This window comes from Nerophis ophidion, linkage group LG10 (genome assembly GCF_033978795.1).
Source record: "Nerophis ophidion isolate RoL-2023_Sa linkage group LG10, RoL_Noph_v1.0, whole genome shotgun sequence".
Classification (NCBI taxonomy): Eukaryota; Metazoa; Chordata; class Actinopteri; order Syngnathiformes; family Syngnathidae; genus Nerophis; species Nerophis ophidion.
In genome coordinates, this window is record NC_084620.1 from 31,273,380 (window position 1) to 31,299,735 (window position 26,356).

The 26,356-nt window shown below is 41.2% G+C and overlaps 1 protein-coding gene across 1 annotated transcript in view; it reads right to left on the bottom strand.

The window, feature by feature from the left end:
- tnfsf10l (TNF superfamily member 10, like) overlaps window positions 1–25,538 on the bottom strand; it is a 98,964-nt gene extending 73,426 nt beyond the window's left edge. Inside the window, exon 1 of the mRNA XM_061913498.1 lies at window positions 25,052–25,538. Coding sequence (XP_061769482.1) covers window positions 25,052–25,276 — 225 coding nt within the window. The 5' untranslated portion in view covers window positions 25,277–25,538. The remainder of the gene's footprint in view (window positions 1–25,051) is intronic.
- Window positions 25,539–26,356: the final 818 nt, after the last annotated feature.

Sequence of the window (26,356 nt, forward strand, 5' to 3'; positions counted from 1 at the left end):
CAGTATCGGGCATACGAGCTGCATTGTTCTAGGAAGAGTCTCAGTGCTCCATGAAATTGTTGCACAATATATTGTTTTTTTTCATATTTCGCAGCCTTTATAAAATTAGCTTCACTTTAGTAACTGGTGATTCGCCGTAAGTCAAAGTTAACAGCCTAATTGTTAAATCCCGGTGCACTGTATTTTAAAGGTGACCTATGATGATACATTTAACAGAATTCCTTGTGGCCTAAATAACCAACCATCCATCCATTTTCTACCGCTTATTCCCTTATGGGTAGCGGGTGGCGCTGGTGCCTATCTCAGCGGCAATCGGGTGGAAGGCGGAGTACACGCTGGACAAGTCGCTAACTCATCGCAGGGCCAACACGGATAGACAGACAACATTCACAGTCACATTCACACACTAGGGACCATTTAGTGTTGCCAATCAACCTATCCCCAGGTGCATGTCTTCGGAGGTGGGAGGAAGCCTGAGTACCCGGAGGGAACCCACGCATTTACGGGGAGGACATGCAAACTCCACAGGACTACTCAGGACCTTCGTATTGTGAGGCAGACGCACTAACCCCTCCCCCACCGTGTTGCCGGCCTAGATAACATGTATGAAATATGCCTTGGTGTTTGCGAAAATTGTAGTTCACAGTCACATTTTTTAACCCTCCTTCTGCATATGTCTGCAAATGGTTTATGTGTGAAGCCTTTTCCTTCAGATTGCAAATAAAACCTTCAACGCTCGTCCTCTTGAAAAAGTGGCAGATTTTGTCTTTTGAAAATGTGCCCCGTTAAATGTATATCTTGAAGACACATTTTTTTCCCCCAGACACGGACAAAATCACACTTTATACACGGTACACAGATTCACCGGTCACAACATTAGGTACACCCTGTGTGACGCACAATGTTGCATAAAAAAATATCTCTCTGCATTTCCCACGCTTTTAGATTAGATGAAAAATAATACTTTATTCTACCTTCTCTTGTGTTTCCTCAAAGCGACTGCTAATGTCCATGTGACATTTTCATCTTGGTTTCGATGCTACTCCAATTTCATAATGGCTCGAGTTGAAAATGTCAAGAAAAATATCAAACACATATTTCATAGACATCAAAGCAGGTGAGAGGGCATGAGACGGGACTAACTAACACGTTAGATTGCAAGAAAATATCTCTGCTCAGCAGAGATGAGATTAAGCTTGCCGACACACAACAGCATGTACAAGAAAGCCCCCATAGGTACATCCGTCAATCTGTGACATCACAAATGGCCCACTGTTGAACAAAGACTGCAAAAGACAGTGTTCAGAAACATGCAGAAATCTGTGCAAGCTCACACCCAAATGCATGAACTTAACGATTGGGGCGCTTTGTTATCGTTATGTAACATTGTAAGAACAGTAGTAATAACCACATAGATCCATTCATACATCCATATATTGCCAGTTACAAATAGCTTGTGCTCAGCTCGAAACAAGTGGAATTAAATACATTATGTAATCATTGTGTATATATATATATATATATATATATATATATATATATATATATATATATATATATATATATATATATATATATATATATATATATATATATATATATATATATATATATATATATATCTCAAGCAATCAATGTTTATTTATATAGCCCTAAATCACAAGTGTCTCAAAGGGCTGCACATCCTTGGTTCAGATCCCACATCAGGGCAAGGAAAAATTCAACGTAGTGGGATGACAATGAGAAACCTTGGAGAAGACCGCAGATGTGGGTGACACGGTGCGATGGATGTCGAGGGGATCTAGCATAATATTGTGAAATTCTAGTCCATAGTGGATCTAACATAATAGTGAGAGTCCAGTCCATAGTGAGGCCAGCAGAGGACCATCCCAAACGGAGACAGGTCAGCAGTGCATATATATCTATATATATATATATAGATATATATACATATATATATATATATATATATATATATATATATATATATATATATACACACATATGTACATATATATGTATATGTATATATATATATATATATATATATATATGTGTGTACATATATATATATGTATATATATATATATATTTACACACATATATATATATATATATACATATACATATATATGTACATATACATATATATATACATATATATATATATATATATATACATATATATATACATATATATATATATATATATATACATACATACACACACACACACACACACACACACACACACATACACTTATAAACACCTTCTCAATCAATGCATTATCTTTATTTTCATGACTATTTACATTGTAGATTGTCACTGAAGGCATCACAACTACGAATGAACACAAGTGGAGTTATGTACCTAACAAAAAAAGGTGAAATAACTGAAAACATGTTTTGTATTCTAGTTTCTTCAAAATAGCCACTCTTCGCTCTGATTACTTTTTTGCACACTCTTGGCATTCTCTCGATGAACTTCAAGAGGTAGTCACCTGAAAGGGTTTTCACTTCACAGGTGTCCTTGAAGCTCATCGGGAGAATGCCAGGAGTGTGGAAAGCAGTAATCAGAGCAAATATACTGTTTAAGGCAGGGGTCGGGAACCTTTTTGGCTGAGAGAGCCCTGAAAGCCAAATATTTTAAAATGCGTTTCCGTGAGAGCCATATCATATTTTTTAACACTGAATAGAATAGAATAGAATAGAATAGACTTTATTGTCATTATATCTGCATATAACGTGATTAAAGATGCCAACTTAAGGTGCGGTTGTGGGAACAAATATGGGGTAAAATAAATAAGACAAGAGGTAATAAAGGAAAAATTAACAATTGAAATAAACGGACTACTATCTAATAAAAATAACGAGCAATCCTGTACAATATGAAAAACACTATAGAAATACAAAATACTGTACAATATACAGAACAAGACAACAGTACCGAAGTAATAATACAACTAAATGCGTGCATTTTTTAAGTAAAACCAACATTTTTAGAGTATAATAAGTCTCTAATTATTTTTTAATAACATTGTTATTGCACTGCGATGAGGTGGCGACTTGTCCAGGGTGTACTCGCCTTACGCCCGATTGTAGCTGAGATAGGCGCCAGCGCCTCCCGCGACCCCAAAAGGGAATAAACGGTAGGAAATGGATGGATGGATGTTATTGCTTGAACAGGTGCGGTAGAAAACGGATGAGAATGTTTTATATTTTGAACGTTATTTTTAACATCGTTATCACCAGCGGAATTATTCATTACTTATCGTGTGAAGCAATGTCAGCTAAGGTTTATCTGAGAGCCACATGCAGTCATCAAAAGAGCCACATCTGGCTCTAGAGCCATAGGTTCCCTACCCCTGGTTTAAGGCATACCAAATAATAATAAAGATATCGATAAAGCAAATTGACTGAATGTGGTCATACAAGGCATGACGTGCTGTCCGACGTGGCAGAAGTGGAAACTGATGTCAGAAGCCACCTGCAGACTGTATCACGCAGTTATATTTTTGCTGCGGCGCCACCGCGTGGATTATTTTCCAATTTGTACAGTTTTTTTGTGGATTTATCATTGGCCTGTGGAAAACTTGGATAAACAGACAAGTACCAGAAGGAGTGTTGCATGTAAACTGCAGCTTCCAACAATCTGTCACTCGCCCGTAACTTTTGGGTAAAACAGTTATTGTATAAACTTTGAGTTCTGTGGCATTTATCGGGTTGTGGTTTTGAGTGTTTTTGTGTGGGTGTTGTCGTCGTCGGGTTACTTGAAGGGTTAGGGGAGATATTTATTATGCGGGATTAATTTATTTTATTTTGAAAAAAAAGCCTTGTGTTGTGTATAAAATTCATACATCTTTGGTTTATTTATAGTTTATTACATTCCCATTTGAATAGCTTTTAAATAACGTTTTGGCAACAACACCCAAAGTACGTGGGAGTGTTTGTTACACATTTATAAGTCAGAAGAGAGAAAAAGCATATTCGGTCGCCTTGATCTTGTCGTTTGAACTTTGAGAAAAAAATTATCCTTGACTTCCACACCCAGGACTTACTGCTGGAGGGATTATGGAGCTCAACAGCATGAGACCACCTTGGAATCCCCCATTTGCTTGCTTGTAATGATCATATTTTGATAATTTGCTCCAATCAAGGTTTTATGCTGAATATTCTGATACCGATCATCCATGAGTGAGATCGGCAGATACTAACCAATCATATGTATTAACTGTCCGTTTTTCATTTTATCAATGGTGAATGTTATTGACAGTTTAAAAATGTCAACACAATATTTAAACTACCGTATTTTCCGGACTATATCCCGCACCTATTTTCCCACGCTTAGGCCACCGCGGCTAATAAAAGCGTGCGGCTCATATATGGATTTTTCTGCGCTAACGGCCATAATGTTTTGTATTCAACATATAGTTTTCATAAAACACAGACAGTTACACTGAACATGTGTGTTATTGCTTGTGCTATAGCGACATTGTTCGGACGAGTTTGCTTCCTGCAGGTGCTGCGGGTTGAACATGTATTTCCTGTTTCGTGCCTTGAACCGGAAGTATAACCTGTTTTGTCAACTATGCGTGTATAGTAATTCTGCTAGAAAGGATTCTTCATTTATCACTCCAAGCAACGTTTGCAAGTTTTACAAGACTTCTAAAACAATTCATACTTACTTAACTGTCTCATGTGTGATGTCTGTAGGACTGTTTTTATGCATATTTCTACGTACTCTTGTAATGTAATCATGCTAGCATCTTTAGTATTAGTGAATATGTTAACACATTTACAAATGTCTGTGTTAGTATTATTAACTTCCAATGGCATTCTGTTGGTATTATTTTAGTTTTGTAAATTCACCACAATGCCACCATGGAGTTTTTGAGTCTGTTTAGCTGATTGGAGAGCGAACTTCCGTAGCTAATGGGTCCAAGACGATGACTGTTTTGTTTAATCATCCACTTTACTGCCGTGTGACAGGCACCGTTCAGAAATAATTAAATAATGTAAAAAAACATTAAGAAAATCTTTCGTACCGGTATATATCTGTGGCTTATGGTCTAGTGCGGCTAATATATATACACATTTTTATTTTATTTTAAGATATTGTGCGTGTGGCTTAAATACAGAATACAGAAAGTATAGTTTGTCAAGTATTGTCAAAGTCAGTACTACACAACAACTAAACAAAATCAAAAACTACTATGTGAGTGCTACTCATGTGTGATGTCTGTAGGAGTGTTTTCATGCATATTTGTACATGCTATCATAATGTAATCAAGCTAGCGTTGTTAGCATTAGCCAATATATTAACACATTGACAAATAATTGTGTTAGTATTTTTAACTTCCAATGGCATTCTGTTCGTTTTGTTTTAGTTTCGTAAATTCACCAAAAAGTCACCGTGGAGTTTTTGAGTCGGTTTAGCTGATTGGAGAGCTAGATTCCGCAGCTAGTGGGTCAATGACGAGGACTTCTGTTTTGTTTAATCAGCCATATTACTGCCGTATAACAGGTACCATTCAGAGATAATTAAGATATGTAAATAAACATTAAGAAAATCTTTCGTACCGGTATATATCTGTGGCTTATAGTCTGGTGCGGCTAATATATATAAAAAAAACATTTTTTTATTTTTAAATATTGTGAGTGTGGCAAAAACACAGAATATGGAAAGTACAGTTTGTCAAGTATTGTCAAAGTCAGTATTACACAACAACTAAACAAAAGAAAAAACTACTATCTGGCTGCTACTCGTGTGTGATGTCTGTAACAGTGTTTTCATGCATATTTGTACATGCTATTGTAATGTAATCAAGCTAGCGTTGTTAGCATTAGCCAATATATTAACACATTGACAAATATTTGTGTTAGTATTTTTAACTTCCAATGGCATTATGTTCGTATTGTTTTATTTTTGCAAATTCACCAAAATGTCACCGTGGAGTTAATGAGTCTGTTTAGCTGATTGGAGAGCTCGCTTCTGCAACTAGTGGCTTCATGATGATGTCTTCTGTTTTGTTTAATCAGCCATTTTACTGCCGTGTGACAGGCACCATTCGGAAATAATTAAGATATGTAAATAAACAATTACAACATATTTCGTACCGGTATGTAGCTGTGGCTTGTGGTCCATTGCGGCTAACATATACATATGAAATATATTTTTATTTTAAAATATTGTGGGTGTGGCTTAAATACAGAATACGAAAAGTACGGTAGTTCCTCATTCGCTTATTGTAAAAATCAATACTACACAACAACTATCCATCAATACATCCATTTTCTTCTGCGTATCCCTTTCGGGGTCGCGGGGGGTGCTGGAGCCTATCTCAGCTGCATTCGGGCGGAAGGCATTTACACCCTGGAAAAGTCGCCAGCTCATCGCAGGGCCAACACAGATAGACAGACAACATTCACACACTAGGGCCAATTTAGTGTTTCCAATCAACCTATCCCCAGGTGCATGTCTTTGGAGGTGGGGGGAAGCCGGAGAACCCGGAGGGAACCCACGCAGTCACGGGGAGAACATGCAAACTTCACACAGAAAGATTCTGAGCCCGGGATTGAACTCAGGACCTTTGTATTGTGAGGCACATGCACTAACCCCTGTTCCTCTGTGCTGCCTCCACAACAACTAAACAAAATCCAAAACTACTACAGTATCTGACTGCTACTCATTTAAATCCTTTGGGTTTTTGCACTGAGTTTTTAATCATTAACAATTACTTTGAGAAAATAAAAGCCTTGAGCACTTTTTAATAACAATTGTAGAATACTTCCAAAATACTATAAAACATAATTAAATTTGTTGTTTATGTTCAACTCAAGATGGTGCCCCCCGTGGCTGACGTCTTTGCGTCGTCCTCCCGACGACATTTATGTTTTTTATTTATTTTAGTACTAATTTGCATCCTAAATGCAAAGTTTTTGCACGCAAAGGTGAGATATTAAAGAGATGCACTTCTGGACATCGGAAAAGCTCACCATGAGCTCACTTATAGTCTGACAGACTTCAACTTTCTTCTACGACGAGAGCCAGCTAACCACAAAACAAAAACAACAAGGCGGCGAGGCAAGAGAGCGGGGCTACATGCTAGGCTAAAGGCTAGAGCTACACGACCACCACTGCCTAGCCTGCTGCTAGCTAACGTGCGCTCGCTTGACAACAAGCTGGATGAGCTGAGAACCAGGATTACATCCCAGAATGCTGTGCTCTTATTTTCACGGAAACCTGGCTTTCGGACAGCATCCCAGACTCTGCTATCCAGCTAGCAACGCACTCAGTCTACCGTGGAGACCGGACAAAGGCTTCAAGAAAGGCGAGAGGCGGCGGCGTCTGTGTTTACGTGAGTAACCGCTGGTGCTCGGACGTACAAGTGGTTGAAAGACACTGCCTGGACAACATTGAGTTTTTGATGGTGAAATGCAGACCTTTTTACCTGCCAAGGGAGTTCAGTGCAGTGTTTATACTGTCTGTGTACATCCCGCCACGAGCGGACTCCACAACAGCGCTGAAGCTGCTGCATGACGTCATCAGTAAATAAGAGACCGCGCACCCCGATGCTGCGTTCACGGTAGCTGGGGATTTTAACCACCGCAACCTAAAGAGTGTCCTCCCGAAATACCATCAATATGTGAACTTTCCTACGAGGGAAAAAAACTCTCTGGACCAAGTATACTGCAACGTATAAGGGGAGCCTACAAGGCTGTACCCAGACCACACTTTGGACTATCTGATCACATCTCAGCCTTTCTATATCGAGCGTACAGACAGCGCCTCAAGCAAGCCCCCCCAGTGAGAAAAACTGTACAAGTGTGGAATGAAGACACTGAACTAGTGCTTCAGGACTGCTTTGGGAGTACAGACTGGGACATGTTCAAAACTGCTGCTCAGAGGGATGATGGTACTGTGAACATAGAGGAATATGCTTCCAGTGTAACTGGCTACATCAGCACGTGTGTGGAAAACATTGTTCCCACAAAACAATACAAGATATACCCAAACCAAAAACCCTGGATTAACTGTGATGTTCGGTCCAAGCTACATGCACGCTCCACTGCATTTGTCTCAGGCAACGCTGCGGACTACAAGAAAGCCAGATATGACCTGCCTAAATCCATCAGCGAGGCCAAGGGACAACACAGTCAAAAGCTGTAGGGATTCTACTCCACCACAGATTCTCGGCACATGTGGCAAGGCCTGCAACACATCACAGACTACAAGCAGGGGAGCAGGGGGATCACAAACAGCCAACGATCACTGCCAGATGAGCTGAATGAATTCTACGCCCGCTTCGAGTTCCTCAACACCAACCAACAGAGAGGGGTTCTGACCACGGAGCGCACGCAGGACCCACCACTCACTGTGACAACAGCAGAGGTACGTACAGTTCTGAGGAGAACAAACCCACGGAAGGCAGCCGGCCCAGACAAAATCCCTGGCCTGGCCCTCAGGGTGTGTTCATCAGAGCTGGCTGACGTACTTGCTGGCATATACAACTTGTCACTAGCACAAGCTGTTGTGCCCACCTGCTTCAAGACCACCACCATCGTGCCCCTACCAAAGAAAAACACTGCGACCTGTCTGAATGACTATCGCCCTGTTGCACTCACCCAAATAGTGATGAAGTGCTTCGAGAGGATAGTCATGTCACACATCAAGAAGACCATCCCAGACACACTGGACCCCCTATAGTTTGCCTACCGGCAGAACCGGTCCGCTGAGGATGCAGTCAACACCGTCATCCACATCACCCTCACCCACTTAGAGGGCAAGGACACCTATGCCAGGCTATTATTCATTGACTACAGCTCTGCTTTTAACACGATAATCCCACAAAAACTCATTGCTAAACTCCTCACTTTTGGTCTGACACTAACTCTCTGTGACTGGGTCCTGAACTGTCTCACAAACCGGCCCCAGTCAGTCAGAATCGGCAACCAGACATCAGGCACGAAGGTTCTCAGCATAGGGACCCCCCAAGGCTGCGTGCTGAGCCCCCTACTGTACACCCTCTTCACACATGACTGTGTGGCGTCCCAAAACAACACCAGTATCATCAAATTTGCAGATAATACTACAGTCGTTGGACTGATCACCAGGGGAGCTGAAGCAGCGTACAGAAGGGAGGTAGCAGAACTGGTGGCCTGGTGTCAGGATAATAATCTCTCCTTGAACACAGACAAGACCAAGGAGATGATTATTGACCCACAGACAAGGAGTGCACAGTACACACCTTTGTACATAGGGGGGGACAAAGGTGGACCGGGTGAAAACCTTTAAATTCCTCGGGACCCACATCAGCGAGGACCTCACCTGGGATCACAACACCCAACAAACAATAAAGAAAGCCCAGCAGCGACTGTACTTCCTAAGAAGGCTGAGAAAATTTGGTATGCCACCCAAAATTATCAGCAACTTCTATAAAAGTACGGTTGAGAGTGTCCTTACCAGCTCATTCACGGTCTGGTATGGAAACTGCACTGCTAAGGACAGGAAGGCACTCCAGCGGGTGATTAAAACTGCTCAATACATATCAGGAGCAGCCTTCCCCTCACTACTGGACATGTACTCTACCAGGGCCACCAGGAAAGCACACAACATCATAAAGGACAGTACACACCTCCAGCACAGTCTCTTCAGCCCCCTACCATCAGTCAGACAATACAGGAGCCTGAAATCCAGGACTACGAGACCGACAAACAGTTTCTACCCACAGGCCATCAGGCTTCCATCCATCCATCCATTTTCTACCGCTTATTCCCTTTCGGGGTCGCGGGGGGCGCTGGCGCCTATCTCAGCTACAATCGGGCGGAAGGCAGGGCAGGCTTGTGAATGCTAACTTGGGAATGCTAGCCCCTCCCAACCCCTTGTTTTCAACCTTGTATTTTTGAACAAAAGACAGCTACCTTGACCACCCCCGAACTGTGAACCATCACTGTAGACACTTTTCACCTTTGATCACTAAAGACACTTTAACTGCTGCTGTGACCCAAGGTCACCTCCATATTTATACTGTTGACTGTCAATCAGAATGTGCAATAATGTTATGTTACTTACTGTGCCTTGTATATACATTTTATTTTAATTTTAAATTTTTAGCTAAGTACTGTGTGAATTGTTGAAGAATGGACTAGCAAAGTAAGATTTTTATTGTAAGGCAAAATGTCTGTTTAACTGTGCATATGACAATAAACAATCTTGAATCTTATGTGAGCAGAGGTCACATGGTTTCCAGGAGCGTCCATGTTTCCACGTGCCCATGAATGCAGCATCACCACAGTAACGCTGTAGAATCCCTCATTGTGTGCTGTGTGTACACTCGGTTGTTGAACGAGCTGCCGTGCGTATGTGTGTTCATGGAAGGGGGAGTATATCGAGAGAAGGGACTGTTCAAGAATCAGAAATAGCCAGCTGTGGGGAATCCCCACACACACACTTGTATATACTCACAAGGTCTGTCCGCCGCCTGACAAAAAGTTTAGACATGAATACACAATGAGATCACTGCTTTTTAAATGCATGTGTTTCTGGACTTTTTGTGGACATTTTTCCTCAGAGATCTGGCAAAACGTGGCCTTCCGCCTTCTCATTGGCTGAAATGAGGATTATTGGTTACGGCGTTGCCAGTTGCTTTGGCATGCACTTGACAACCGTTGCTATGGTCGTTTGATGGACATTTCTTTAATTCCGGAGTAGGAAATTCATGTATTTAAATAAGCAAGTGCACATCTATTAGCGGGTGTGCTTAAAACAATAAAGATAAACGATGTGTTAATTATGTCTGAGCATGGTGCAGATAAAACCACTTCTTATTATCGCCCTGTCGGCAGAAAGGGCGGAAAATCTTGCACGGCCTCCTTCGAGCACTTGTAATGAGGACATGGCGAATAACAACTACAGCGCCTTATCACTTTGGAAAGCTTTTTGTCACTTTGTTGCTGCTAACGATGCACTCGTGAGGCCGTGCAGTGGGGAGGGGTCTGTGTTTTCACAGCTGGGGTGCACAGGGACACTCCTCCCACCCCCTGAAGACACAATGTAAGAAATATGTGGTTTGATCTATCACGCTATTTTCATATATTTATGCATTTAATTAGTTCCACACCTAAGCAATAATGCATTCATGACTAGGATCATTCCACCACTTTTTCAACCGTTTTAAACTCTTTAGAGCCCCCCCCCAAAATTAATTTATGATTATTAGAATCATGAGCACACATCAATAACCACACCGTCAGATGTGTTGTTCCAGTGTGTGGAAACATATTTTGTTATGACTTCAGAAGACAAAAATGTCCAAAGTGGACCTCAACATTTCAACATTGGTAACTATCCTAGTGCACCCAAAAATGTTAAAGCCCAGTGCTACCAAGCAGACAGTCCGTGTACCTTCCTTTCATTCTAGTTCCAATTCTAAAACGCATCTCAAAAAATAAAAATAGGGCCGTTTTTCAATTTTTATTAGAAATGGGAGATTTTAAAACAAACAACAAGGGGTTGATTTTCAATAAAATATCCATCCATCCATCTTCTTCCGCTTATCCGAGGTCAGGTCGCGGGGGCAGCAGCCTAAGCAGAGAAGCCCAGACTTCCCTCTCCCCAGCCACTTCGTCCAGCTCTTCCCGGAGGATCCCGAGGCGTTCCCAGGCCAGCCGGCAGACATTGTCTTCCCAACGTGTCCTGGGTCTTCCCCATGGCCTCCTACCGGTTGGACGTGCCCTAAACACCTCCCTAGGGAGGTGCTCGGGTGGCATCCTGACCAGATGCCCAAACCATTTTCCCGGATGGCAGAGCTTCTCACCCTATCTCTAAGGGAGAGCCCCGCTACCCGGCGGAGGAAACTCCTTTCGGCCGCTTGTACCCGTGATCGTGTCCTTTCGGTCATGACCCAAAGCTCATGACCATAGGTGAGGATGGGAACGTTGATCGACCGGTAAATTGAGAGCTTTACCTACCGGCTCAGCTTCTTTTTCACCATAACGGATCGATACAGCGTCCGCATTACTGAAGACACCGCACCGATCCGCCTGTCGATCTCATGATCCACTCTTCTCTCACTCGTGAACAAGACTCCTAGGTACTTGAACTCCTCCACTTCGGGCAGGGTCTCCTCCCCAACCCGGAGATGGCATTCCACCTTTTTCCGGGCGAGAACCATGGACTCGGACTTGGAGGTGCTGATTCTCATTCCGGTCGCTTCACATTCGGCTGCGAACCGATCCAGTAAGAGCTGAAGATCTTGGCCAGATGAAGCCATCAGGACCACATCATCTGCAAAAAGCAGAGACCTAATCCCGCAGCCACCAAACCGGAACCTCTCAACGCCTTGACTGCGCCTAGAAATTCTGTTCATAAAAGTTATGAACAGAATCGGTGACAAAGGACAGCCTTGGCGGAGTCCAACCCTCACTGGAAACGTGTCCGACTTACTGCCGGCAATGCGGACCAAGCTTTGACACTGATCGTACAGGGAGCGGACCGCTACAATCAGAAAGTCAGGTACCCCATACTCTCTGAGCACTCCCCACAGGACTTCCCAAGGGACACGGTCAAATGCCTTCTCCAAGTCCACAAAGCACATGTAAACTGGTTGGGCAAACTCCCATGCACCCTCAAAAACCCTGCCGAGAGTATAGAGCTGGTCCACAGTTCCACGACCAGGACGATAAGCACACTGTTCCTCCTGAATCCGAGGTTCGACTATCCAGCGTAGCCTCCTCTCCAGTACACCTGAATAAACCTTACCGGGAAGGCTGAGGAGTGTGATCCCACGATAGTTGGAACACACCCTCCGGTCCCCCTTCTTAAAGAGAGGGACCACCCCCCCGGTCTGCCAATCCAGAGGTACCGCCCCCGATGTCCACACGATGCTGCAGAGTCTTGTCAACCAAGACAGCCCCACAGCATCCAGAGCCTTAAGGAACTCCGGACGGGTCTCATCCACCCCCAGGTCTTGCCACCGAGGAGCTTTTTAACTACCTCAGCAACCTCAGCCCCAGAAATAGGAGAGCCCACCACAGATGCCCCAGGCACTGCTTCCTTTTAGGAAGAGGTGTTGGTGGGATTGAGGAGGTCTTCGAAGTATTCTTTCCACCGATCCACAACATCCGCAGTCGAGGTCAGCAGAACACCATCCGTACCATACACGTTGTTGACAGTGCACTGCTTCTCTTTCCTGAGGCGGTGGATAGTGGTCCATAATCGCTTCGAAGTCGTCCGGGAGTCGTTTTCCATGGCTTCTCCGAACTCCTCCCATGTCCGAGTTTTTACCTCCGCGACTGCTAAAGCTGCACACCGCTTGGCCTGTCGGTACCTGTCCACTGCCTCCAGAGTCCTATGAGCCAAAATACCCCGATAGGACTCCTTCTTCAGCTTGACGGCATCCCTCACCGCTGGTGTCCACCAACGGGTTCTAGGATTACCGCCACGACAGGCACCAACTACCTTGCGGCCACAGCTCCAATCAGCCGCCTCGACAATAGAGGTGCGGAACATGGTGCACTCAGACTCAATGTCCAGCACCTCCCTCGTGACATGTTCAAAGGTCTTCCGTAGGTGGAAATTGAAACTCTCTCTGACAGGAGATTCTGCCAGACGTTCCCAGCAGACCCTCACAATGCGTTTGGGCCTCCCAGGTCTGTCTGGCATCCTCACCCACCATCGCAGCCAACTCACCACCAGGTGGTGATTGGTAGAAAGCTCCGCCCCTATCTTCACCCAAGTGTCAAAAACATGAGGCCGCAAATCCGATGACACAACTACAAAGTCGATCATGGAACTGCGGCCTAGGGTGTCCTGGCGCAAAGTGCACATATGGACACCCTTATGTTTGAACATGGTGTTTGTTATGGACAATCTGTGACGAGCAGAAAAGTCCAATAACAAAACACCACTCGGGTTCAGATCCGGGCGGCCATTCTTCCCAATCACGCCTCTCCAGGTTTCACTGTCGTTGCCAACATGAGCGTTGACGTCCCCCAGTAGGACAAGGGAATCACCCGGGGGAGCACTTTCCAGTACTCCCTCGAGTGTATCCAACAAGGGTGGTACTCTGAACTGTTGTTTGGTGCGTAAGCACAAACTACAGTCAGGACCCGTCACCCCACCCTAAGGCAGAGGGAATCTACCCTCTCGTCCACTGGGTTGAACTCCAACGTGCAAGCTTTGAGCCAGGGGGCAACAAGAATTGCCACCCCAGCCCGTCGCCTCTCACTGCCGGCAACGCCAGGATGAAAGAGAGTCCAGGTGTGAATGTTGTCTGTCTGTCTGTCTGTGTTGGCCCTGCGATGAGGTGGCGACTTGTCCAGGGTGTAGCCCGCCTTCCGCCCAAATGCAGCTGAGATAGGCTCCAGCACCCCCCCGAACCCCGAACGGGACAAGCGGTAGAAAATGAATGGATGGATAGAAGGTACACGGACCGCAGACATTTCACTTCGGAAGTTACGTGTTTGTTGTTGCAGTCCATCCTACCACTTGTCTTGTCTGGCTTACTTTTTACACGTATGCCCTTCCTAACGCAGCCCTTGCATTTAATCATCATTTACGATTTTGCCATAATCGCCATTAGCGGATTAACAATCTGTTTTAACCACAATTCAATTCGATCCAGAATTTGGGGTTGCTGCTACAATTCAGGGAGGATTCAATGATTTTAAGGCTATGTCCACACGAACATGGAGAGTTTCCAAAACGCATATTTGGGGTTAAAACAATGTCCATTCACACAAGTGTAGTTTTAAAAGTGTCTATGTCTACACACAAACACATACACTTGCTGTCATGCACATTTTGTCCAAACAGAAGCCCGAAAAAAGCAGCAACAGCTGACTTGGTGGCATTACACCTCTAATTATGTGTATTTTGATATACTAGACCAGGGGTAGGGAACCTATGGCTCTAGAGCCAGATGTGGCTCTTTTGATGACTGCATCTGGTTCTCAAATAAATCTTAGCTGACATTGCTTAACACGATAAATCATGAATAATTCTGCTGGTAGTCACAGTGTTAAAAATAACGTTCAAATTATAAAATATTCTCATACATTTTAATCCAACCATCAGTTTCCATCGTATCTGTTCAAGAAGTTGCATTAATGGTAATAAGTATTATAGTTATTATTGGTTAGCTCTAGAATAACAATGTTATTAAAAAGAATAAGAGACTTATTATACTCTAAAAATGTTGATCTTACTTAAAAATGCATGCATTTAATTGTATTCAGTGTTAAAAAATATTATTTGGCTCTCAAGGAAATACATTTTCAAATATTTGGCTTTCATGGCTCTCTCAGTCAAAAAGGTTCCCGACCCCTGTACTAGACCAACGGAGTCAAACGAACGGCAAGCGAAAAAGGTTTTATCTGGCCCGCTGGATGATTTTGCAAAGTATAAAATTTTGCAGAATTTTTTAATGAAAGAAACTGCTTTTCTAAATATGTCCACTAGATGTCGCAATACCAATTCTTTGTATATTTGTAAATGATGCTATTTATGTAAGAAAAAGAAAAATAAACCACGTGATTTTAGTGCACCAGTCGGGCCAAATGAGCAAACTACAGAAATATCATCTTGTAATTTGATTTGGATATTATTTTTTAATCTTGATAGATTGAAAATTAACACCAACAACACATAATTTATTCAGAAAGTATGAATAACGGCAAATAAAGGACTCAATTACCCGCAACATGTAAGTGTAAAAAAAAAACCCAACAACATTATGACTTGTACGTTTTCAGAATGTGCTTGTTCTATTTTTAAACGAAGAAAACAATCTGAAAATGTCTTTATTTTTAAGTTATCGTGCCGTGAGTTTACCAGTCCGGCCCATTTGGGAGTAGTCTTTTCTCTATGTGGCCCCCGATTTAAAATTAGTTTGATACCCCTGTATGAGACGTGCACAATAACATGTACATTATCTTTAAAACCAGCCTGCACGTACACAGAGCCCTGGGAACATTATTAAAGAGCGAATGCACGCCTGTGCAGCTAAAACCCAACACTAATAGAATTATAACATGTTCAGCAACATGGTGATGTATTACATGTGCAGTGAAGTGTACATTATTTATAAAATCAACGCGCACTAACAAGCCAAGGAAACCATTTTACATGTTTAAGGGAATTATAAAGCATTTAATCATGAATATGGTGAAAAAGTTAATGTGCAATGAAGTGTATATTGTCTTTAATATTAGTACACACTACAAGGACGACGCTACATCATGTTTTTTTTGGTTGCTTGGTCGCTTTTTACGCACGAGCAAAACATAACATAAAGTTGCACCTTTCTTATGATATGAAGCAAAAAGTCTTGCTTTTAAAAGTTTTCCCATCAGGTGGAGGTTCCACAGTGATCGTATCCAAAACAGCTGACTGTCATTAGCGCTGGCGGAAGTGTCGCAAAGCCTGTAGCAGTGGTTCTCAACCTTTTTTCAGTGATGTACCCCCTGTGAACATTTTTTAAATTTAAGTAACCCCTAATCAGAGCATAACATTTTTGGTTGAAAAAAAAACAAATAAAGAAGTAAAATACAGCACTACGTAATCAGTTTCTGATTTATTAAATTGTATAACAGTGCACAATATTTCTCCTTTGTAGTGGTCTTCCTTGAACTATTTGGGAAAAAAAAAATATAAAAATAACTAAAAACGTGTTGAAAAATAAACAAGTGATTCAATTATAAATAAAGATTTCTACACAGAAGTAATCATCAACTTAAAGTGCCTTCTTTGGGGATTGTAATAGAGATCCATCTGGATTCATGAACTTAATTCTAAACATTTCTTCACAAAAAAAGAAATCTTTAACATCAATATTTATGGAACATGTCCACAAAAAATCTAGCTGTCAACACTGAACAATACATTGTTGCATTTCTTTTCACAGTTTATGAACTTACATTTATATTTTGTTGAACTATTATTCAACAAATATATTTATAAAGGATTTCTGAATTGTTGGTATTTTTAGAATTTTTTTTTTTAATCTCATGTACCCCTTGGCATACCTTCAAGTACCCCCAGGGGTACGGGTACCCCCATTTGAGAACCACTGGCCTAAAGCGATGTGTCTTTTTATTAATGTTGAGTGAAAATAGCCACATATTTACGTTCAAAAATACAATAAGTCCTCCAATTGTGTGTTTAAAGGCAGCAGGGAAGTGTTGTTGAGCTTGAAAATGACAGCACATCACATCACAAGTCTCTATTTGTGCCGCGTACACGCATACACTTAGCGGAGAGTTTTGGAGCTCTACACTTTGGCCAGCGTTTGCAAAAGTCGATGTTTTTAAAGACAAAAGTATGCGTCTGTGTGTGGACAAGAGGCCCAAACCCAGAGATTAGATTATTAAGTATCTATGTTCGTGTGGACATGGCCTGAATCGATTCAGTAACTTCTTAGCAAAACAATTCAAGCAGTGTGAATCTGAAATAAATATTGGATACTAAACCCTGCTGGTGAAGTTCCAAATGTTCCTGTTATTTCTTGCAAGGGGATTATCCATCCATCCATTTTTTACCGCTTATTCCCTTTGGGGTCGCGGCGGGCAATTATGTATGAATTAATCATCAATATAAACAAGCAAGTTAATGATTAACGGCCAATGCATCCGCGTCGTATTTGAATAATGTGCAACCAACACATTAGGTTGAATTAACAAGAGTAAACACATTCAAGCAATTTTCAATTAAAGTAGAGTAATCAACATTTTATAACAGTCGATTTACCTGCTACTTCTGCCTTTGTTTTCCAGCATAAAAATAATCCAAAATGATTAACAAAAATAAAGTGCAACCAACAGGTCTTCAGGTTAAATTACAGTAGGTTTACTTGAGAAACTAAATATTTTTCGGTTAAATGAGCAGTGGTTTGACCTGCCACGAATCACATCATCATAAAAACATGACGGAAGTGACAGCGGGACAAGTGAAAGTGGGACAAGTTTCAGCGACACACGGTCCAAAAGTGATGAACAAAGTTATAACTTTTTCAGTTATGAATAGCGAGAGGTGGGAATCATTGACCACCTCATGATTACGATTCAGAAGTTACTACTCGGTTTTTTTCTTTTTTCTTTTATTATTATTTCTTTGTTCTCTTTTTTGGGGGGCGGGTTCATGTGTGTGTGTGTGTGTGTGTGTTTGTATATGTTATATATAATTTGTCTTTTCTTCACTGACTGTTAAGATTTTTTGGGGGGGGATGTCATGAAAAAGGGAGGTTTTTTGTGTTGGTGCACTAATTGTAAGTGTATCTTGTGTTTTTCATGTTGATTTAATAAATAAAAAAACAAAAAAAAAAGTTTTTTTTTTTTTGTTTTTTTTTAATAAATATATATTTTTAAATTAATAAAAAATTATTCTGCGGCTCGGTACCATTCGAGCCTGGTGGTTGGGGACCACTGTCCTATGGTAAAGGAGCTGCTCATTCTCTGTGAAGTGACTTGCTGCAGTCAGCCACACTTTACAACTATCTGCATTACTTTATTTACAATAAACAAATCGATTATCGATTATGTTTACTAATCAACTTTATAATCGTCCATGTCCGAATTGCGATGCATCTAAAAATTGATTATTTCCCCCACCTGTATATATAGCTATTTCTAACTTTTTCAACAATACCACAAAATACAGTGAGTGTTACACTGTTTTCAACCTTCCGTCTCAACACGGTGCGTCTGCAGACTTGCTCAGCTGTCATTTCCCTTTCGTCCATCGCATCGTTTGTGGTTTAAAGTTAAGTTGTGGCTTTTTATTGTTGTGTTGTGTCGTTCGTCTTTGTTGTGGCTTTTGCATGAATGTTTTTGTGTTGTAATTTATAATCTTGGCTTGTGACAGTTGTTATGACCTTTCTCGATCACCGGAGATATCCGCCATTTTGACAGAGTTGAATGACGTTTAACGTCCATATCATTAAAAGTGTTTAAACTTCATATAAAGTCTGCCGTTCTTAAATTCAATGCTTTCTTTTTTCTAGTATCGATAAAATCGATGTTGGAGCGATAGCCGTCTTCAGGAAGGCCAAATTGCCCAGCACAGATTGACACCATTAGGGCTGTGAACCTTTGGGCACCGCACCATTCGATTCTATTCTTTAGGATAATAATTTGATTCAGAATCGATTCTTCATTCAAAACGATTCTCACTTCAAAATCCATACTTTTTAATTACATTACTCCATGAAATAGATGAACGGATGTGATACATCTCTATGTTACTTAATATAAACTTTTTTTTGTTAAATATTATTCGATGCAAACATTTACTGTAATGAAGTCAATTACAAATAAGGCAACAAGAGAAGTATCCTACATTTCTCTTTTCTAAAGTAAATCTTTCCATCAGATATGGACATCAACAATATGATTTGTCTTGAGTGGCTGGACATGTCAAATTGAAAAATAAAATAAAATAAAATAAAAAATAAAAAAAACATTTGATATTGTGTGAATGTTGTCTGTCTATCTGTGTTGGCCCTGGGATGAGGTGGCGACTTGTTCAGGGTGTAGATCGCCTTCCGCCCGATTGTAGCTGAGATAGGCACCAGCGCCCCCCGCGACCCCAAAAAGGGACAAGCAGTAGAAAATGGATGGATAAATGGACTTTGATATTGGGGACGGAGTGGCGCAGTTGGGTGAGTGGCCGTACCAGCAACCTAAGGGTTCCTGGTTCTATCCCCAGCTTCTACCAACCTAGTCACGTCCGTTGTGTCCTTGAGCAAGACAGTCCACCCTTGCTCCTGACGGCAGCTCCCGCCATCAGTGTGTGAATGTGTGTGTGAATGGGTGAATGTGGAAATAATGTCAAAGCGCTTTGAGTACCTCAAAGGTAGAAAAGCGCAAAACTCGTCCAACCCATTTACCATTTTTTTTAATCGATTAAAAATCGTTACAAATAAGAATCGTGATTCATTCCAAAATGGATATACTTGAAATATAGGAATATAAATCTATCTATCAATATATCTATCAATCGTTACAGTTCACTTCTAAGCGCCGTACATACAGTATATACCAGGGGTGTCAAACTCAAATACAGAGTGGGCCAAAATTTTAAACTGAACAAAGCCGCGGGCCAAGGTTGAACAAATTAACCTTTTAATAGGGACCCAAACAAGTTTTGCATTGAATATTAAACAAGCAAGGCTTATATAACTTTATAGTCACATACAAAATCGAGTTTCAAATTATAGTAATGAGTAAAAAATATCAACGGCATATCAAATAAAATGTAAATAAAAATTGGGGGAGCGGGGTTTGGTGGTAGCGGGGGTGTATATTGTAGCGTCCTGGAAGAGTTAGTGCTGCAAGGGTTTCTGGGTATTTCTTCTGTTAAGTTTATGTTGTGCTACGGTGCGGATGTTCTCCTAAAATGTGTTTGTCATTTTTGTTTGGTGTGGCTTCACAGTGTGGCGCATATTTGTAAAAGTGTTAAAGTTGTTTATAAGGCCACCCTCAGTGTGACCCTTATGGCTGTTGATCAAGTATGCCTTGCATTCACTTGTGTGTGTTAAAGCAGCATATATTATGTGACTGGGCCGGCACGTTGTTTGTATGGTGGAAAAGCGGACGTGACGACAGGCTGTAGAGGACGCTAAAGGCAGTGCCTTCAAGGCACACCCCCAATATTGTTGTCCGGGTGGAAATCGGGAGAAATTCGGAAGAATGGTTGCTCCGGGAGATTTTCGGGAGGGGCACTGAACTTTGGGAGTCTCGCGGGAAAATCGTGAGGGTTGGCAAGTATGAGTATCAGCGGTGAATGCGGTGTTACAGAGGCATCGGCGCTGTATAATACCGGCGGGCCGGCTCTAATCTTAATTTGATATTACCTAAAGGGCCAAATGAAATTACACGGCGGGCCAAATTTGGCCTGCGGGCCAGAGTTTGACACCCATGGTATATACAGTAAAATGTGCAGTTGCACATTACTTCCTACACTGCAAAAAGTCAGTGTTCAAAAACAAGAAAAAAAAAAAAAAAAGAGTGGTGTTATACTTGAACGAAGCAAAATTATCTGCCAATAGAACAAGAAAATTTGGCTTGTCAAGACTTTTTGAAACAAGTAAAATTAGCTAACTTCAAGGAACCCCAAAATACCTTAAAATAAGTATATTTTTACTAATAACAAGTGCACTTTTCTTGGTAGGAAAAAAATATAAAACCCTTTTTGCTCAATATGTTGAAAAATGTTCTTAAATGAAGTAAATGCTCGTGCCATTATCTTGACATAATGACATGCGCTCGGCATTACATTTCTTGAAGCCAGCAAACTTATACTAAAAACTAATTTATTTTTCGTAAAGGAAAGGCAACAAAGCAACTGCTTGTTACTTTCGGGGTCTACTAGCAGCTCAGGCAAATCATACCGTCTAAAAAATGCATTTTTCTATCGATAACATGACATCATCGCGCCAAGTGCGTGCTTTCAGTGCTTTCAGTGCTTTCAGTCAATTAGTGCACATATACACAGCCCGGCTTCCGGCGAAAACATTTTTAATTGTCATTTCGAAGAATTTATCTGAAAGTGCATGAATTATTTCTGTTCAAAATTGTTTGAAATTTCACATGTTAAATGTTTAAATATTAACTCAGTTTACTGTACTGTGCCAACTGTACTACTATATGACTACGTAGTTTCTATTTCATTGAAAACAAAAAAGCAAAGTCCATTTGACGGCCATCCGTTTTAATTATGAGACAAAATTGTGTCAAAGTCATGATTTTTTTTTTCATGCTGAAATAAAAAAATATTACTTTGAAAAAGCAGTTGTATACATGTGAGTGTTGGTGACACAGCTTTGCAACAATTGATATTCTAGTTTCAAGCATGTTTTACTCAATATAGGTCATAAAATCTCAGCAACAAGCTGTAATATTTTACTGAGATCATTTAGGACCAAAATACTTCCATCCATCCATTTTCTACCGCTTATTCCCTTTTGGGGTCGCGGGGGGCGCTGGCGCCTATCTCAGCTACAATCGGGCGGAAGGCGGGGTACACCCTGGACAAGTCGCCACCTCATCACAGGGCCAACACAGATAGACAGACAACATTCACACTCACATTCACACTCACATTCACACACTAGGGCCAATTTAGTGTTGCCAATCAACCTGACCCCAGGTGCATGTCTTTGGAAGTGGGAGGAAGCCGGAGTACCCGGAGGGAACCCACGCATTCCCGGGGAGAACATGCAAACTCCACAGAGAAAGATCCCGAGCCTGGATTTGAACCCAGGACTGCAGGACCTTCGTATTGTGAGGCAGACGCACTAACCCCTCTGCCACCGTGAAGCCCGACCAAAACACTTAAAACAAGTAAAAGATTTAACATAAAATCTGCTTTGTGAGAAGAATTATCTTATCAGACAGAAATAAAGCATATGTTACCCTTATTTGAGATATTAAATCTTACTTAGATTTCAGTTTTTGAAGTGTAATTGTGAAAGTTTCTTTCTGCTGGAAATTGACTTGAGACAGTGTCCTTCGCTGAACTCTTAACTGCAGCATCCCGCAGGTAGCGCCATGAGACCACTTTCAATTTAAATCTCCATTTAAAAAAATCAACATTTTTTTAATTTGATTGGTATTACACGGGGTCACAAATGCTGAATACTGTCCTAAAAAATGAGGTGCAGCGTGGAAAATATAGCATGAGGTTATAGAAAAAAATAATAACTTTGATTTTAATGGAGCTGTGCGAGCACAAATTGGTCCAGAACAGTGGTTCTTAACCTTGTTGGAGGTACCGAACCCCATTAGTTTCATATGCGCATTCATCGAACCCTTCTTAGTGAAAAATAAAATGTTTTTTTTTTCAAATTCAAGACAAAGTTATGTGTTTTTGGTAACACTTTAGTATGGAGAACATATTCTAAGTAACAAAGACCTAATTTAGAGTTATTTGGTTAGGGTTAGGGTTGAAGGGTTAGGGTTATAATGAGGCCATGTCGAATAAGGTATTAATAAGTATATAATGATGACTAGTTAAGAGCCAATATGTTACTAATTTGCATGTTAATAAGCCACTAATTAATGGTGAATATATTCCCCATACTAAAGTGTTACCATGTTTTTTTACTGGTGCACAAAATGAACTGTGCATGAACATCACCTTGTTCAAAGAACAAAACCAACATAGTGCATGAACTCACAACAAATTACATACCTGCAGATCAGTGTGACTTCTGCTGTTGCCGTATCCGTAATACCCTAATAGGGAGAAGTTTTTATTGACACAATAAGTCGGGTATGTTTTGACATCCGCCGAACCCCTGAGGCCGACTCACCGAACCCCTTGGGTTCGATCGAACCCAGGTTAAGAACCACTGGTTCAGAAGGACAATAAATACAAACACCCTCTAATACAGTGGTTCTTAACCTGGGTTCGATCAAACCCTAGGGGTTCGGTGAGTCGGCCTCAGGGGTTCGGCGGAGGTCAAAACACACTGAACTCATCGTGTAAATACAAACTTCTCCCTTTCGGCGTAATACGGATACGGCAACAGCTGACTGATTTGCAGGTGTGTAATTTGTTTTGAGTTGGTTTTGTTGTTTGAACAAGGTGATGTTCATGCACGGTTCATTTTGTGCACCAGTAAAAAAAACATGGTAAAACATTAGTATGGGAAACATATTCACCATTAATTAGTTGCTTATTAACATGCAAATTAGTAACATATAGGCTCTTAACTAGTCCTTATTAAGCACTTATTAATGCCTTATTCGGCATTATAACCCTAACCAAATAACTCTAAATTAGGTCTTTATTACTTAGAATATGTTCCCATAGTGTCCAAAAACCTCTAAATTAAATCTTCCTTACGTAGAATACGTTCCCCATACTGAAGTGTTACCAAAAACATATAACTTTGTGTTAAATTTGGTAAAAAAAAAACGTTTTATTTTACATTAAAAAGGGTTTGGTGAATGCGCATTAGAAACTGGTGGGGTTCGGTACCTCCAACAAGGTTAGTGGTTCTCAAATGGGGGTACGCGTACCCCTGGGGGTACTTCAAGGTATGCCAAGGGGTACGTGAGATTTAAAAAAAAAAAATTCTAAAAATAGCAACAATTAAAAAATCCTTTATAAATATATTTATTGAATAATATTTCAACAAAATATGAATGTAAGTTCATAAACTGTGAAAAGAAATGCAACAGTGCAATATTCAGTGTTGACAGATAGATTTTTTGTGGACATGTTTCATAAATATTGATATTAAAGATGTATTTTTTTGTGAAGAAATGTTTAGAATTAAGTTCATGAATCCAGATGGATCTCTATTACAATCCCCAAAGAGGGCAGTTTAAGTTGATGATTACTTCTATGTGTGGAAATCTTTATTTATAATTGAATCACTTGTTTATTTTTCAACAACTTTTTAGTTAATTTTATATCTTTTTTTCCAAATAGTTCAAGAAAGACCACTACAAATGAGCAATATTTTGCACTGTTATACAATTTAACAAATCAGAAACTGATGACATAGTGCTGTATTTTACTTTGTATCTCTTATTTTCAACCAAAAAATGCTTTGCTCTGATTAGGGGGTATTTGAATTTAAAAAATGTTCACAGGGGGTACATCACTGCAAAAAGGTTGAAGTGAAGTGAAGTGAAGTGAATTATATTTATATAGCGCTTTTCTCTAGTGACTCAAAGCGCTTTACATAGTGAGAACCACTGCTCTAATATAAGGGTTATTTTAAAAATATATATACTTCAAAAAGTGTCCAACTTTAATGCATGTAGTGAGCAAATATATTGAGAATGCAAACTTGGACACATTCGGGCTGCCTTCATTTCTTTTCTGCAAATGCATAACACAAGTGAAAGTATTTGATCTGCACTGTGCTCTTTTCGATTCGTCATTTTGTGCACCTGTATGCACTTTGATTTGCCTTGTGCTTTATCAATAAAGTGCATTGCCTTGCAAAACAAAACGTCCAGTAAGCAAATATGATGCGTTTGGTGCGTCAAGGGTTAAAAAGGTCGCGGTGTAGTTCCTGCTATAGCAGACAGGGCTTACCTGCGATATGGACATGTTCAGGTAGACAAAGAGTCCGGTGGTGGAGGCAACCTGCAGCACCACCACCACGACCACCACCAGGGCCACCCACATCTTGGAGGGCGATTCCCTGCGCCCTCCGCCGGGTCCGCCGGCCGGAACCATCATGTAGGCGGTGGACTCGCTGCTCACGGATCGGAAGTAATCCTGGTTCTGGTTCTGCTGCTGCGCGCTCGGGGCGGCCATGGCGCTCCCGACGCATGGAACCCGGGAGAGGAGCGGCGAGGCAGGGTGGGCGGGAGTGGCTGGATGGGGTCAGGGGGGAATGGGGGGGGGAAGGGGGTCTCTCCAGGACTTTTTTTGGGGGGTGGGAGGGAGAGAAAAGTTAGATCTCCATGCGAAAGGATGGAAGGAGTTAAAGCTCCATGTCCTGCTGTGCGCTTTCCAGCTGCCCGGAGCCGAACTGGAGCTGCAGAGCAGGCAGAGAGGGGCTGGTTTAACCTCTTCATCACCCGGGGGGGATGGCGAGTTGGCGACGACGAGGAGGAGGTGGAAGAGGAGGAGTAGTAGTAGGAGGACGGCGCTGTCTCACTCGCAATAGGCGATACTGCAAAAGTTGATATCGACCCGATACTATATGGCCGATGCAGATAGTTTTGACTTGCAATTCATCAAGATCAGTGGAATAATTGTTTGCAATGTTGTTGTCAATGTGTTTTATCACACACGGCACATACAGTGGGGCAAAAAAAGTATTCAGTCAGCCACCGATTGTACAAGTTCTCCCACTTAAAATGATGACAGAGGTCTGTAATTTTCATCATAGGTACACTTTAACTGTGAGAGACAGAATGTGGAAAACAAAATCCAAGAATTCACATTGTAGGAATTTAAAATAATTTATTTGTAAATTATGGTGGAAAATAAGTATTTGGTCAACCATTCAAGCTCTCACTGATGGAAGGAGGTTTTGGCTCAATCTCTCACGATACATGGCCCCATTCATTCTTTCCTTAACACGGATCAATGGTCCTGTCCCCTTAGCAGAAAAACAGCCCCAAAGCATGATGTTTCCACCCCCATGCTTCACAGTAGGTGTGGTGTTCTTGGGATGCATCTCAGTATTCTTCTTCCTCCAAACACGACGAGTTGAATTTATACCAAAAAGTTCTATTTGGGTTTCATCTGACCACATGACATTCTCCCAATCCTCTGCTGTATTATCCACGTATCAATTTTGGTATAAACTTACAAATAAATTCTTTAAAATTCCTACAATGTGAATTCCTGGATTTTTTTCACATTCTGTCTCTCACAGTTGAAGTG